The sequence below is a fragment of the Electrophorus electricus genome, chromosome 25 (genome assembly GCF_041902795.1).
Source record: "Electrophorus electricus isolate QZ-2024a chromosome 25, ASM4190279v1, whole genome shotgun sequence".
Classification (NCBI taxonomy): domain Eukaryota; kingdom Metazoa; phylum Chordata; class Actinopteri; order Gymnotiformes; family Gymnotidae; genus Electrophorus; species Electrophorus electricus.
Genome location: NC_137521.1, coordinates 5485947 through 5501827, shown reverse-complemented (window position 1 = coordinate 5501827; position 15881 = coordinate 5485947). Strand labels below are relative to the sequence as shown.

At 46.9% G+C, this 15881-nt stretch overlaps 2 protein-coding genes across 6 annotated transcripts in view; both read left to right on the top strand.

The window, feature by feature from the left end:
- grid2 (glutamate receptor, ionotropic, delta 2) overlaps positions 1-5370 on the top strand; it is a 237815-nt gene extending 232445 nt beyond the window's left edge. For 2 of the 5 annotated variants that reach the window (XM_026999786.3, XM_081707485.1), the window contains one exon: positions 2839-5370. In XM_026999786.3, coding sequence (XP_026855587.2) covers positions 2839-3267 — 429 coding nt within the window. In that variant the 3' untranslated portion in view covers positions 3268-5370. Of the gene's footprint in view, positions 1-287; positions 365-576; positions 2808-2838 lie in introns of those variants that run through there. The other 3 variants (XR_014119867.1, XR_014119868.1, XM_081707486.1) reach the window with 3 other exon arrangements.
- Positions 5371-8302: 2932 nt separating this feature from the next.
- Positions 8303-9909, top strand: atoh1a (atonal bHLH transcription factor 1a). The gene has a single exon (XM_026999787.3). It carries the CDS (start codon positions 8379-8381, stop codon positions 9300-9302), a length of 924 nt encoding a protein of 307 aa, XP_026855588.2. The 5' UTR covers positions 8303-8378; the 3' UTR covers positions 9303-9909.
- Positions 9910-15881: the final 5972 nt, after the last annotated feature.

Genomic DNA, 15881 nt, shown 5'->3' with positions numbered 1-15881 from the left:
GTCTGTAAAGGACCAGTGAAGGCGCTCTGCCTTTTCCGTGATGCGACGCAGCGATTAAAAACGTGGGTAAACAAAAACATCTTGGGATTTGGACGCCCGTCTGATGCCTGATGTCACAAGCAGCCAAGCTTGCTGAACACCACCCAATCTTCTGTGTTGGTCATGACTCTGACCTCAAGAAATGTCGGATTTCTGTCAGAAACAGTAAAAGCAAAGCGCGATTTACTGTCCCCGACTGAAACGACGGCTTTTCTTTATTTGGCTTTTATTTTTCTTTTGTTTTGTAGATAAGTACTCTGTGTTGATGGGTACAGGGCGAGGCAGAGAAATGCAAAATGCCATTTTTACCATCTCACCTTTCCAGGTATCTGGTTCCTCGGACCTAGAAAAGAACATAAAGAGCCGAGTCTGTGTGCTGACTGTCTGCTCGTTGTCTTTCTCTGCTCGTTCCTCCTGCTTCTTAAATGCCCCCCACCCACGCCCCCCCCCCCATCTGCCTGCCCTGTCCGTCCATCCACCTGTCCGTCCATATCTCCACCCCCGCCCCTCCCGACGGCTCGCCCCGCGCGGCTGCAGGCCAACGGGCCACCTCGCGCAGGGCGGGTGCCGCCGCGCCGCGGGCTGGCGGCCGACGCGACTCTCGTGCTAGGAGCCTCGTCCAATCGCTTGGCGCCCGCACACTGCGCCACGCCCCTAGACTCCGCCCTGCGGCACGCGTTCGTCCTTCCGCCGCGCGCCGCCTTCTGCCGGCAGTGAGCAGAAGTCCACTCTCCTCCCACAGCGAGCCTCGCAGGTAGTGGAACGACGCCTGTGAAGCGGCGGCGCTCCCAAATCCATCAGCAGACCCACCGCGTGCCTTAACGGCTTCACATGCACACACATCGCCCGTTTAGAAAGGGCCAGCGACTCACAACAGGCCGTTTAATAAGCCGTCGCTGTATAAATGCGTGAAGTCTGAGATCCTCAGTATGAGCTTATATGCTTTATTAGAAATTCGGATGTTTGTTGTGAGAGTTTCAGTCAAAAGAAAACTGAGACATACAAGGCTCTTCCTGGAGCCTGGAATCTACTGCGCACAGTACCTCTGAACTAAAGTAGAGCAGCCTTCAGCGCTAGCCTTTGTGCAGTGCGCTGACATTTGTGAAATGTGTTCAGTGTTTAGGCTGCTGCGCCTGACGTCTATAGCTAATCAAAATGTTACCTGTTAACTGATGCTACCTGTTAACATTTCTCAGCAGACAGAGCCGAGCACAGAGGAAAGGTTATGCCCATAAACGTAGTAATAAAAAAAACCACTGCTCATATGCATCTGAAATGTGAAAAAAAAAGATCGAGTTCATATCTAAAATGAAACATTTTATTGGTCGCTTCGCTCTCACGGGGCGAAGGGGTCAGGAGTGTGTCTTATTTTAAAATATAATGGCATTAACTTTAAAATAAAGGGCGTAACGAGGTAGACTGGCCATTCTCTGCTTGTAGTTTCACAGCACAACATCGTGCTCGGAAGCTAGAATTCCGCGTGCTAGCTACATCGCCTCGTCCACTTCCGGTCCCCCCCCGCATACGCAGAGATGGCAAAGCGGGACGGCAGCCTGCATCCTCCCCTCTGCCACTCCAGCAGCCCCTCCCCTCCCTTGGCCCCACCCCCTCCTCTGAGGGAGGACCCCCCCAGTCAGGCCCATGCAGTGCTCAGAGATCTGCTGCTTGGTCCTGGAACGAAGGGTTGGGATGCACTCGAAAAACTCCCTACAGACAGCAGGCCGTTCTGTTCTAGCACTTTCACCGCAAACCCAAAGGCAGGCGAACACCCTGGGAATGCAAACGTTTATTCAGGACGCTGGAGGGCGACGACGACTCACTGTCACCTAGGCAGTAATTCACTGCTAATTAAGACAACATTCGGGCTGAGCCGAGCGAATCAAGATAGATCACCCCGTTACCAGAGCAACACATTAATCTTGTTTGAAGAACTTTCTCCTTATATTGCTTCGGCCTGATTAACGTATGCGTGTTGCCTGCATGACAACGATTTAAAGCACCAGGGCCATTAGTGAACCATACCACAGTGCCTTACCTAGTGTGGCAGCGCAGACATGGCCTCAAGTCTCCACAAGTGTGTGTGTGTGTGTCTGTGTGTCTGTGTCTGTGTCTGTGTGTGTGTCTGTGTCTGTGTGTGTGTCTGTGGGTGTGTGTCTGTGGGTGTGTGTCTGTCTGTGGGTGTGTGTCTGTGTGTGTGTGTGTGTGTGTGTGTGTGTGTGTGTGTGTGTGTGTGTGTGTGGTTTCCTTACTTTAGCCGTTGTCCTTCTGTGCCTTCTCTCCTCTGTCCCTGGTCACTCATGCTGCTCTCACTGCAATCCCCAACATCACCCAAACTCATTTTGCTGCTCCACCCACTGCCATATACCCCCACCCCCGCACAACAACCCCATCACCAATCTTTGCGATCCCTCGCACCCGTGACCCTTATCTTGTTCCATGTGTGACGCACCACTATATTACTTCCCGTACACCCCGACTGACCGCCCCGCCCCGCCCCGCCCCCCCGGTTGCCTCCTTCCCTGCCTCTTTTCTTCGCTAAGCCATCCTCCGTCTTTTTTCTCACGTTCGCACGCTCACGCCTCCTCACTCTTACACCACGTACCTTTTCTGTCCTGTGCTCCTGTAACAACCCTCACCCCTCCTTCCTCTTCTCTTTCTCTCTCTCTCTCTCTCTCTCTCTCTCTCTCTCTTTTATTTCTCCTCCAACTTCCTGACCCCCACCCCTCTCCCTGCTCCACCTCCCTTACCTTTCTCCACCCCCCCCCCCCCACCCCTCACCCTCCACCACCCCCTTTCCAGGACGACAAGGAGATCGACCTGGAGCACCTCCATCGCCGCGTGAACAGCCTGTGCACGGAGGACGAGAGCCCCCACAAGCAGTTCTCTGCCTCCTCTGTCGACCTGACGCCACTGGACATGGACTCCCTGCCGGCCGCCCGCCAGGCCCTGGAGCAGATCAGCGACTTCCGCAACACACACATCACCACCACCACGTTCATCCCTGAGCAGATCCAGACGCTGAGCCGCAGCCTGTCGGCCAAGGCAGCGGGCGGCTTCGCCTTCGGCGCCATGCCTGACCAGCGAACTGGGGGGCCCTTCCGGCACCGCGCCCCCAACGGCGGCTTCTTCCGCAGCCCCGTTAAGGGAATGTCGAGCATCCCCTACCAGCCCACGCCGGCCCCCAGCTTCAGCTACGGCAACGACCCGGACAGGGGCACCTCCATATGAGGTGCCGCGGGCCGGGCCGGCCGGGCCGGACGCAGCGTGAACCAGAGAGAGATACCAGTGTAAATACCAAGCTGCTTCTTTTTTTGATCTTCCTTGCGCTTCAGATTTTTTTTGAAGGGGGGTGCAGGGTGTCGTTTGCTTTCGGCGGTGGAATGGGGTGTTTGTCCTGCCTGAGTTCACCTACTTGTCGAGGATGGTGTTCAGTTTCATCGTTGTCCTTGTGGTCATTGGGAGATATCTCGTGTAAGCAACATGACTATGCTTTTTTTGTTTGGGTTGTTTTTTTTCTTCCACATGGACTTTTGAGGACTGCGCTTTGTGGGGAGAGCATAAAAAGACTAATTTAACAGTACAAAAACAGGATGTTTACATTTAATCCATTTCCTTTCGTTTCTGGACAAAAGGAGGTGGATAAAAAAAACCTAGTGCACTTTGCCGAGTGACCTGCGGATCCGCGAGAGCCCGAGGCCCGTGCGAGGAGCCCCGCTTCTCTTCCCGTGACTCAACCGGAGCTCGGTCGGTGTTCGCAGGCGCACCCGGCAGGCGGCCAACGCAGCTGTAGGGGCGGCTTCGTGCAGTGACTGGAGAGCAGGACCGCTCTGGCTGCCCACACCGCTCTTGCTGCAGCTTTCCCAGCATTCCGAGTATTCCGGGCGTTTCGGGTTCTCCGGGGCGTCCCTCCGCTCCTCGCCCCTGTTTGCTGTGCCATCTCTCTGAGGTCGGATCCTTCAAAGCACGCTTAGGACACTCTGGAAAACCAAGTCCGAAGGAGAGGGGTTAAACACATAGAAAACGTGCACCTAAGGCTTCTAATTGTGTTTTATTGACTTTTAGTATAACAAATCTTAAATGCGTGGAATGTGTATGGTCAGAGAGTTTAAACAAGAAAAAAACTTTAGCAGTGCTGTCTGTTGTTACCTTTCTTTTCTTTCTATAAGTTTTAATATTGCTTCAGTGCCATCATCTTACACTGGTTTGCATCCTTAAGTCATGGAAGGCTTTTTTCCCCTGTCCTGTAGCTGTAAGCGAGGGGTTGATGAACCACATTTTGTACAATAAGTCCACCACGTGCACCGCCAGCTCATGGCTTGCGTCATAGCTGTCAGAGGTGGAGTGCGAGAGCTTTCATACAGATCCTCGACACAAGCCTTGGACCGAGGGCTCTTTCTAATTCTGCGCCACGCGTCGCCGGCCAACACCAGGCCGTCTGAAAGAGGAGACGCGGCGGCCGCTTTCGGGGAATCGTTTGAAACAACTTTCTATTTCGTTTCATAAGTGTTAAGGGGTAATATTTATCTAACTTTTTTTTTTTTTTTTTTTTTTTTTTTACAAAGTGCTAATTGTTACAACGAGGCCATCAAAGTGTGATGACAAGTTTAAAAAAAAAAAAGACACATTTTGAAGAGTAAAACAAACAAACAAAAAAAAAAATATCAAAAAAACATCCAAGCAGTTTTCACTAACACTATTAATATGACTAATGTTAGTTGTTTAGAATGAGCTTTAAGTTCGATATCCTCCAACTAATTCACCGACGTCGTGTGTAGAGAGCTGCAACAGTCTTCTGAGGAGAGCATCCTAGCTGTACTTTTCTTTAGCTTTGGCTACTGAATGACAATAGGAACAATTTTTATTTAGTATCGATTTTAAAAAAGTTTATTTAGTATAAATGAAGAGAGATTAAAATGTATATTTTACATGGAGATCATTTTTGTTGAATTCAAGGAAAATATAGACTTTAACATAAAAGCCTAGCGTTATGATAGCCACCATTGCACTAATTGAGTTCTCCACAGTCCCTTGATGGTAAAGCATTCTGGTTTTGACATTTCACTTTGAGTTATGGATTTATGAATAAGAAGGCAATTCTTTTCCATAAAAAAAAGAAACATGCAAACAGGCAAAGCCTGTAACATTTTTAATTTCTTACATAGTATGTACAGGATTACTTGGTCATTTTCAACCAGTTATAATGTACAGTATTTAATATAGGCCTATTTTGTTGTATGTGTTGCATATTATTCAGATGGAACAAACTGAGGCCTCTGTTACAAGTGGCAAAGCTTTCTGTGTATAATTTGTCTAATAAACATGTTTTCTACAGTGGTTTAGTTGTCTTTGCTGTATTGGGGGGCCTAACTCAGTCCCTGCGTGTTAGTTCACCGGGCAGCGCGGCTAGGCAACTTGCCAACTGTCGCAGAGGCTGCGTCACATCACCTGCTGGAGGTCCGTAGATGTTTCGCAGATATGTCATTGCAGCGAGGATTTGGTTCTTGAATCTGTATGCAGCGGGTTGTTCAAACACACCACAGGTATAATGGACAAAGGTCAGCGGTGGGTTTGGGGTGACCGCTGAGCTTGCGCACCAGACGTCATGCCCTCTGGAACACACAGAATAGCCCAGCAGCAGATACCATCACGCTTCAGTGCCCGGAGGGCAGATACCCGGCTGCCAAGCGTCCAAAATCCCCACCCCCACCGCGCCGGTCTTCCACACACTTCAAAAGGCCAAGTTCGTGGATCATCGTGGTTATATGAATATGTGGAAACCGTTTTAATAATGTGCCGTGTTATGCCGGTCAGGGTCTTTCTACTGGAGGGCTTGACTGCTCATGCTTATTGATGCTAGATCAATAAGCACGGTCAAGCCCTCCAGTAGGAAGAACAACTGATTGTTGTTTTCATGTATTTTGTAGCTCGTGTGAGTGGTCTTTGTTATATCTGGCTTAGTTGATAAAGATTTAAACTATAGGCTGCTCCTTCCCCAGGATCCATGGCACTTTGGAAATAACGTACTCTTGTTATTGCAAGAGCTTCCGTGTCCACCTGGTGTCGCCGGTGCGCCTTCGAGGTGCTGTGATTTTGTTTGGCTGCCAGTGAGAGATGTCCCAGTGCGCGCCATGCAGTGCGCACCTTCTGATGGCTTCTGACATCCTCGATATGAACAAAACCATGTTTAGCAGTTCATACAAAAACGAACACGTTTGACCTTATTGCAGTTATGTCCTCGCACATAGTATTTGTGTCTTCAAACAGTAGGGTGAGAATCAGGTTTCGGATGAATGTCCACACATCAATCGAGCAAAACTAGCTGCACTATAATGTCCCAGTATAATAATTTGATTAATTATTTTAAATAGATGTGGCGGTGACTCTTGTGCTTGTACATTTCACCTCCCATTCCTTTTATCAACTTAACGATATCTCGGCGTTTCCCAGGAGACAGGAATGAAGAACACAGCATGCAGACTCGATCGCACTGGAAGCCCCCATCGAGACACAGTTTGTGCCCTTTTTCCAAAGAGTTCCCCAGGCGTGACGAATGGAACATAGAGTCGCCATTGTCCCTGGGTCACTTTAATAATCGACAGCAACAATATCCAACCTGTTGTTTGCTTTAGGAACTATTCCAAGACACGCAGGCCGACTGGATGAGGCTCCGGTTAGGGTAGACTCAGGCGCCAGTCCTCGAACCTCCTCTCTCTATGAATTCATGAATAAATGTAAAAAGATTAATGTTGTTTTAATGTCAGAAATAGGGAATTTAGGCTCTTCCCGCCTCTCATTGGGTCTTTTCAGTTTTAGTTTTGCTCAATACAACCGATATAAACAGGTTTTGTGATACCAAAATGGCTAAATAAAACGAGTTTGAGGTGCAGTTGTTTTCTAATACTTCTGCTAGCTTACTTTAATGATCGTGGACTAGTTAAACATAGTTTCAGTTAAAAGTTATCAGAAAATACCAAAAGTTGGACTGATAGTTTTTATTGCAAATAATGAGACAACTGCATTAAGAAATGAACGTTTCCATAAAAAAAAAACAAAAAAAAAAACACGTCCTTACATTATCTTTCAATAATAATAATATTGATACTACTACTATTACTACTACTACTACTACTACTACTACTACTACTACTATTACTACTACTAATAATAATAGTAGTAATAATAATAATAATAATAATAATAATAATAATAATATATCTGATAAGCTATCTTTTTAAGAGGTCGTGACATTGAACGCTATGTAGTTTTTCCTGATCAAATTTCGATCCTCGAAACGCCTTTTAACTAACAGGGCGTTTCTTAAGTCCAATAAAAAGGTTTTGAAATTGCTCAAAAGAAAATGAAATTCTAGATGGTTGTAACATCAATGGGTCATAAAAGAGGCGTTGAATAGCCCGATATACCTATACCTATAGGCAAAAGATTTGTTAATATCTTAAAAGAAGTTAGAACTTATATTTAAAAAGAAATTAAATAATATGTTATTGAATTTGACTTTATTTAGATAAACATTATTCACAACATAAATGATTAAATTCTATTTTTAAATTCCATTAGTAATATTTCTCATGTTTAATTATTTTTAATGGAAACGTTTTTCATAAGGTTCTCCGCATACTGAAATATTTGCTGGTAGGCTAATTCTAACTTCTCAAAATATAGGCTGCGTTTAGAAGAAAAGAAAAGGTGTAGATCTGAAGAAATTACAAAGCGCGCGATGTATCCATTGCATGACAATTACATGATCTGCTTCAAAAAAAGAAAAGAAAAAGAAAAAAGGCTGGGCGGATATGTAGGCTGCATGTCCTTCAGCGGTCCATCGCTTTTACAGCCTATGCATGCCTCTGCCGACTGTTCTGTGGCACACTTTGCAGACACATTGTCTGTGGCGAGGGGTGCACAGTCCGTGCGTTTTTCATTCTGCTCGCTTCCCACATTCCTGTACCTTTCTGCGTGCGTCCTGTGGGACAACCCATTGTGATAATAACACTCCGGTTAAACAAGCCTAAACCGCGGCATTATCACAAAACAGTCTGGCCATAATAACCTCTCTCGGGTTCACTGCGACTTCTCATTGGTCGCCCACACGCGCCTGCCCCAAGTGCTCTTATTGGTCAAAGCGCCACGCGACCAGCTTGAGAAGGGGGGCTCCCAGGCGCGTGCCGCTTTTTAAACCGACGCATCGCCTTGAGACATCAGTAAAGAAATCCTCTTGTGGACAGAGTTTGAGCAACAAGTGCAAGAAACGACACCCTCCCCGCACTTTCTGCTTCGTCACTGTTTTGCACCATCCGTCCCGAACTCACGCAGACCTTTAGAAAATGGATGGAATGAATGTGGACGTCAGCAAAGATGCGAGGAAGGTGGCGGAACTAGAAGTCCAGCATCCAAGCACGGGGCGGGGGGAGCAGTGCGAGTACCCACCGGCTTTGGCACTGATGGACAGCAATGACCCACGCGCCTGGCTGGCTCCCGTGCAGCCTGGCACCTGCTCGGCACACGCCGAATACCTGCTGCACTCGCCCGGCTCGAGCGCGGAAGGCGTGTCTCCTGCGTCGGTCCGCAGCTCAAACTTCAGAAAGAGCAGCAAGAGTCCTGTCAAAGTGCGCGAGCTGTGCCGGCTCAAGGGATCCGTCGGAGCGGATGAGGGCAGGCAGCGGGCGCCATCCGGCAAACCAATAAATGTCGTGCAGAAGCAGAGACGCATAGCGGCCAACGCGCGGGAAAGGCGGCGAATGCATGGACTGAATCACGCTTTTGACGAGCTGCGCAGCGTTATCCCGTCTTTCGACAACGAGAAGAAGCTATCCAAATACGAGACCCTGCAGATGGCGCAAATCTACATCAACGCCCTCTCAGACTTGCTGCAAGGTCCCGGTGCTAAAGCCGACGCGCAAAACTGTGACCTGTTGCCCGCCAGTGTTTATGACGGGGATCACTCTCCCCGGGGATCACCGAGCACCTGTCGGAGGGGCGCAGGTGCGAGCTTTCCCGTTCCGCTTACCGGGCTGCCGTTTCAGTACGAGGACGCAGCTTTCGCCTCTCTGATGGAGCAGGACTTGCAGTCTCCCTCTGGGGCGAGCAAGTCGGGCTCTGAGCGCAGCAAAGACTCGCCGCGGTCGAACCGAAGCGACGGAGAGTTTTCCCCGCACTCACACTTCAGCGATTCCGACGAAGCGCACGTGGAGCTGCAGAGCGAAGACGAGCTCTCCGAGCTGAGGCTGAACGGCCGCCGCGCGTTTTAGGGCGCGCGGAGACCCGCTCATCGTTCGTGTCAATCGCATCTGCCCTGTTCTTCGCAATAGGTCATTTCGAATATTCATTTGATTGGTTTTTCATCAGTTCATTTGACAACTGTTTGAAATGTATGCTGTTATTGTTGTTTTCGATATTTCGTCGCCAACAGAATTATTTGCCTTTTCGTGACATCGACAAGACCCACACGCCATGTCAACTGCCGCGCGCAGCAGTGCCATGGGCTCGAATGTCATGCGAAAAAAAAGTGTCTTCCGCAAAACAGAACGACCCAGTTTATGCATATGTTATAATTTCATAGCATACGATTGATGATTTTTTGTTTTACACTCTACGAAATTGAAACTTCTGAACTTTACTTGCACTTTAAATACAGGTCATAGGCCTGAAGAACATGCTTTTGTTATGGGACAAGACTTCTGTTTTTACGTAGCCTAGTAATGCCAATTTGAAGATATTTAATATAGCCATTAGACATTTTGTACATTTGTTGATTTTGAATATTCAATGCGAGGTTAATATTTGTTTTCCGCTTCTCCAAGATGGCTGAAGTGGTCTATTTATTTCCGTTTGTTTGGTCAAGTTATTGTTATGTTGGAAATTAGCAAATTTGCCACATGCTTTATGTTTTATTTGATTTTGGAATAAAAATAGAAACTTAAAGCACCTTTGATCATCGATGTATTTGGTTATTAAGATGTAGTCAGCACCCGCAGAAACCTTTGTTGTTAAGTCTGCTTTATTTTCTCTTACAGCCGTTGCAAGTCAAGCAGGCCTGCATTAGTTGTGCTTATCTGTGATTTTGGATGTTGTGTCCGATTTGTTTCATCTTGATACTTTTAGCGATTTGGAAAATGGTCCTAGATGTCGTTAAATAACCTAAGTTAACAGTAAAAGCATAAAACGCAGCAAAAAAATAGGCCTAAATTAATTAATTAAACTAAAAAGGAAAACTTGAATAACCGAACTAGGCATTTTATTATGACTAAAAATATTAAGAGAAGACATGTAATGGTCCACGTATTAAATCTAAAATAATGACATTTACTTTATATTTGTTAACGTTTAGAGATTTAATCGATTTTCCAGAGAGAATAAAGCGTGCAAAGAATGCTTTTCTGGAACTGGTAAGAGGGTAATTTAGGACGTTGTTTTAAACAAAATTATTACCATAACTTTGGTGAACGCTAAAATCAAGATTTAATAAAATAGATAAATAAACAGAATCTCTTACGCATACACTAGCTGTCTGGGCTTTCTATTATTTACTGTTATTTTATTTACTATTTACTATTATTTACCTTTAATTAAATTAATGTCTATTCACTTTTTGCTAGATTACTTTAACGAATGAAAGGGAATACAAGTTGCGTTCAGTAAATAAATTAATAAATAATTTTGTCATGCGAAATTGTAAATGTATTTTATTTGGACAGACAGCAATTGTTTGCCCGACATTCCTTATGAGGTTTCAGAGTTTAGTCCCTATTTTTCGTCGTCCATATGCTGTACTGTGTGTTACAGCAGTCTAAACAGTCACCCTTACTCCCAGTTTAGTTACGTGTACTCATCTATTTCTGTTGTCTAATTATTACACTTATATATAGCATGCCTTAAATATACCTTAGGTTCAGTTCAAGCCGCCGAATAACTCTGGGCACTGGGCCTGTAATGGGAGTGCTTATTAATTTGCGTGCCATTGTTGGCAGACCCGTGGCACGGGGTGTTGGGTATCCTCATTGAAGCACGCGCTGTCAGCTGGCGAGCGCGCGAGGCTCGGCTACACACGGCGCGAGCGGTCCCTTAGGACTCCACTCCAGAGAGCGCACACTCGCTAAGAGAGTCAGCCGCACGCGCTCACGCGCACGCCAACACGCACCCGGCAACGCGCACCAAGGTACCCGTGCTCTCACACGCGCCAGTAAAGCTTACCACGGACGCACGAGCTGCTCCGTTGCATCTGGGGCCGGTTTTATTCATGGTCGTATGACGCGAAATGATTTACTCACCTGCAAGCGTTTCAGCTCTGTTTCTTGTATTTTTCCGACGTTGCACTCGCTATCATTTTTAAAACAATTCGCTGGAAAAGTTTACAAATTATTAATGAATTGGCTATGCGTACCTGCCTTTTTTTGCCCCCCCCCTGCTTTTGACCAATCATCTGCGCCGCGTCTCCGCGATCCCTCTTCAGGTGAACTGCGAGAATAATAAGCAATATCGCAAGCACGCTTGTCGTGTTCAATTATTTACAGCGTTTATCCATATACCTTCTTTTTCTAGGAGTTACCTCGGCCATCTGCGCTGTCCTCTTAGACTGGACCCTCAAACGACAAACGCTCTCAAATTTCGGGGCTACAAAGTCTACAGTATTTTTTTTTAATTTTCTTTTTTAAAAGATTAGTAAAATATAAAACGTTAAGTGTCAGACAGATATCATTTTCTCGTAGGCTTTTAAAAAAATCTGACCCATTTAAATGTGAAAAGAACTAGTCTTGTTACATTAAACAAGAATTACAAATTCCTATGATTATTATTATTGTTGTTGTTGTTCAACGTTGCAGATATTGCTTAACTCCAAAGTTAACTAAACATTGCAATACTAATGTCTTTACTAATAGCATACAAGTGATTATCATCAACCCTCGAACACCCCCCACCCCCCATCTGCGTGCATCAGGCTGGGCTGAAATAAACCGACAGCATCGGTACAGTCCTTCTGTTTGAAGAGTGCAGCGTTCGTGGTAACAGCTGCGAGACTGCCTAAGTTGAGGTTACACGTCTCATTAAATATTGAGCGTGGGCGTCGAGGAAAAACATAAACAAACGCGCTGGTCCGTTCCTGCGCGATGCACGCGACGGGAGAATCGGAGCAGTGGCGTACACGTGCGCGGGGGCAGTGTCGTGTTGCTCGGTCAGCTTGTTCTAGTGGACTTCACTGTTTCTGTATGGCGATCAACAGGTGCTCGCTTTGACGGCTCCTGAGTTAAAGGTTGTCATTTAGACTAATGTGGGTTAACTGTTTTTATAAACTACGTTAAATAACTCATTCCTAACAGAGTTTTAAAAATGCGATGGACTTCTCCAGACTTTAGCCTTTAATCTTAGGCCACTTCTGATTCGTATATCCATTTTCATTTCCTGATTTGGCTTCTGCTTCTCCGGTAGTTCAGATTTATATTTGGCTTTTTGTATTTAATGTGTGCAATAATGCAGTTTTGTCCTGAATGGACAGATACAAGCAGAAGTATTTCCACATTTTGAGATGTGTTGGCTTTCACGCTAAAAGTGTCAGAATTACAAACCTGTCTGAATTACACATGGTTGATGGCAGACTGTGAACAGAGTGAATGGTCATTTCTATACTTCTCCCAGGTTATGAAGCTTCTCCCAAGTCCCTGAATTTCATATGAGAGACGAAGAGTCGGAGGCCGAAAAAAGGGCTTGGATTCTCCTGGGACATTACAACAAAAGCTAAAACTAGGCCGTACTCTCCATCTGCCGTGAGACTGAGCAACAAACCAAGTTGTGTGTGTGTGTGTGTGTGTGAGAGAGAGAGAGAGAGAGAGAGAGAGAGAGAGAGAGAGAGAGAGAGAGAGAAGGAGAGAGAGAGAGAGAGAGAGAGGGAGAGAGGGAGAGAGAGAGAGAGAGAGAGATTAGCCATGAGGGCTACGACGCAGTGCTGTGAGGCGCCGTGACAGGAGGACCAGGAAGTTTGTCTTCACGTTTTCGAGTGGTGCATCCATACCTGCAGAAACATCACCATCACCATCCAGCCAGTCTTGTCCTGGCCCAGACGCGTCTTACGTTAGGCATCTGTTGCTCTGCCTGCAACAAAAGCACCATTTAGAGCTCAACTTTAGGAAATGTAATAAAACTTTAATGTCAGGGAGTTTGAGGACCATCCCCGGCACCGTGTGCACATGAGGATAGGAACAAAGTGGCAGAAAGAGCGTCTTAGGCAGATCATTATCTGAGCAAATCCAAAAAATAATTGAAAATGTCACAGGAGGTGAGGAACAAATGTGATGGATAATGATTGAGCTTCCTGTGAACGGGTACGTGCTGCACCACTGATGCACGGTGATATGCAAGAGATAACACTTCTGTTTCTACGAGTTCATAAGTTATAGTTGTGCGTACTGTGAATAATAATATTCACCAACATTGTGAACACAAACTATAGAGCTCTGGTTGGACGTGGTAGATTGCCAGAGAGTGGGCAAGCCTGCACAAAATTGGAAATGGTTCAGATAAAAATAGCTATAAAAAAACATTATGACACAAGTCTTTGCTGAACGAAGCCTTTGATCGTAGTATAAATATAACCCTTCAGCATATGGATCTAATGTGAAAAAGGAAGTATCAACTGCTTATTAGACAGCATTGTCCACTTGTCTTTCTTCACGGTGTCAAAGGAAAACTGAAAGGGCATTGCCGAGTTCTCTCATCTTGGTTCCTCCCCCGGCTGTCCTTTTGTGTCTGTGAAATGTTCAAAGCGAATGTACCTAGACCAACATGAGGCTTCTTGGGTAACCGTCCCATTCAGAGACGCACAATGGCAGGGCCGATTATAATGCCGCCCAATGCCCCCGCGCGCTTCAGTTACATTTGCTGCGAGGATATGGATGTGTGCGCGGATGTATAGGAAACACCTCGGCAGCAAGGGCCATTCGCTCGTCTTTGGCCGCCCCGTTCGCGGCTCTGTTTACGGGCGGCACGCCAGCCCCTCCCCTGCTCGATCGGCACGAGGGCCGGGCGTTGTTTGGCCCTGGGTCTGGCGGCTGAGGGGTCTCTCGTCCCGGGGGCACGTGGGCCCGCGGACACCCCGTTCACACACTGGCCGCTCCTTTGTTAAAGAAGAGGAGGGGGCCGGTCTGCACAAGATTGATTATTAGAGCTGAAATGAGGATTGGCTGGAGATGGAAGATGTGAATTTGGGGTGTGTGAATGTGTGTGTGTGTGTGTGTGTGTGTGTGTGTGTGTGTGTGTGTGTGTGTGTGTGTGTGTGTTATAATCATAACTATGCACACAGCCAGGTATGCATGCACCTTTAAGCTTCACCCTCTCAACCATCCACATGTCCAGTTATACATAATATTTCTAATACACATATATGCCATGAATATAGGTTTTGTGTGGCATACCAGCTGTGCACTGACGCCCAGCCATTGCATTGATCAGCAAAAACATGTACATGAGAAGTCTTTGGGTTCTGGATATTTTTAAATGTAGACTTTGCAGCATGAGTAGACAGTGGTTTGTTCTTAACACTCTATACAAGATGTTTAGTGCTAGCCAACGCTAAACCATTTCCACTGTGTTCTCGTGGTGTTCCACGGACTCGCGCTGATATGTTAAATGAAGTAGTGTGTGAAGGGAGTTGAGAGGAACACAGGACGTGGCTGCCAGGAGGCTCAGAGTCTGCTCTGCTGTTCCCAGCCTTCCACTCGTTTAACTCCAACAGTGGAGCAGAGACCTGCCCATCTCAACCCCTCACCCGTGAAGGCCCTGCATCTCGTAAAGGCCTCTCGCCCCCATTGTACAGTGCCCGAGCAGATCATATTTCAACTGCCAGCCCCACTCTGGGGAGGAATACTGTATATTGTCAGGGCTTTTTCACTCGCTCTCTCTCTCTCTCTCTCTCTCTCTCGATCTCATTTGCTCTTTCTTTCTTGATCCCTTTCTCTCTATCTCTCACACTCTCGCTCTATCTCTCTCTCTCTCTCTCTCTCGATCTCATTTGCTCTTTCTTTCTTGATCCCTTTCTCTCTATCTGTCACACTCTCGCTCTCTCTCTCTCTCTCGATCTCATTTGCTCTTTCTTTCTTGATCCCTTTCTCTCTATCTCTCACACTCTCTCTCTCTCTCTCTCTCTCTCTCTCTCTCTGTCTCTCTCTCACTTTATTCTGCTCCCCTTTCACGGCCACTGAAAGCCTCCCCTGGTGCAGCTCCCCCGAGACCCCCACTCTCAGGTATCCCGTGGGTGGAGCAGAGGAGAGTGGGGCAGGGTGGGAGAGGCAAGGGTATCACTTTCAGCCAAGTGGAAAGACAACCGTGCCCCCCCCCCACACCCATCCACCCACACCCATCCACCCACACCCATCCACCCACACCCACCTCACCCCCCCTCCTCACACGACCAATTAGGGGTACATGTTTGAGCGCACTTTCATTTCTCCTTTCTGCTGGTCTGCCCACCCTGTACCGAGGCCTGTGTTGAGTGTGAGACCAGGCAAAGTCAGGGGCGCTATGCTGTTTCAGGATCAGTTCGGAGGTTTTCCTTACGGTGGTAAAGGTTACAATTTGCACAGAGAGAAAGGCCACCCTGGGGCAAGGCGAGAGAGTCACGTGCGCTGGGTGGTGCGTTCTTGGCCAGCTGCATAAACTCCTGAAATAGTAGATATGCTGTCTACTGTATTGATTGCTACAGCACTGAGTCACTGCAGGTGAGCTGTCTGAGGTGAGCGCCATTGTATGCAAGGTTTTTGTAAAGATGACTCACGACTGAATGGGACGATTAATAGAACTGAAAGGAGGTCACCCAACGTCACTGCTCTGAAATCAATGTT

What these genes read in the sequence shown, in the direction of transcription:
- atoh1a (XM_026999787.3), top strand. Translation starts at nt 8,379, where the DNA reads ATGGATGGAATGAATGTGGACGTCAGCAAAGATGCGAGGAAGGTGGCG.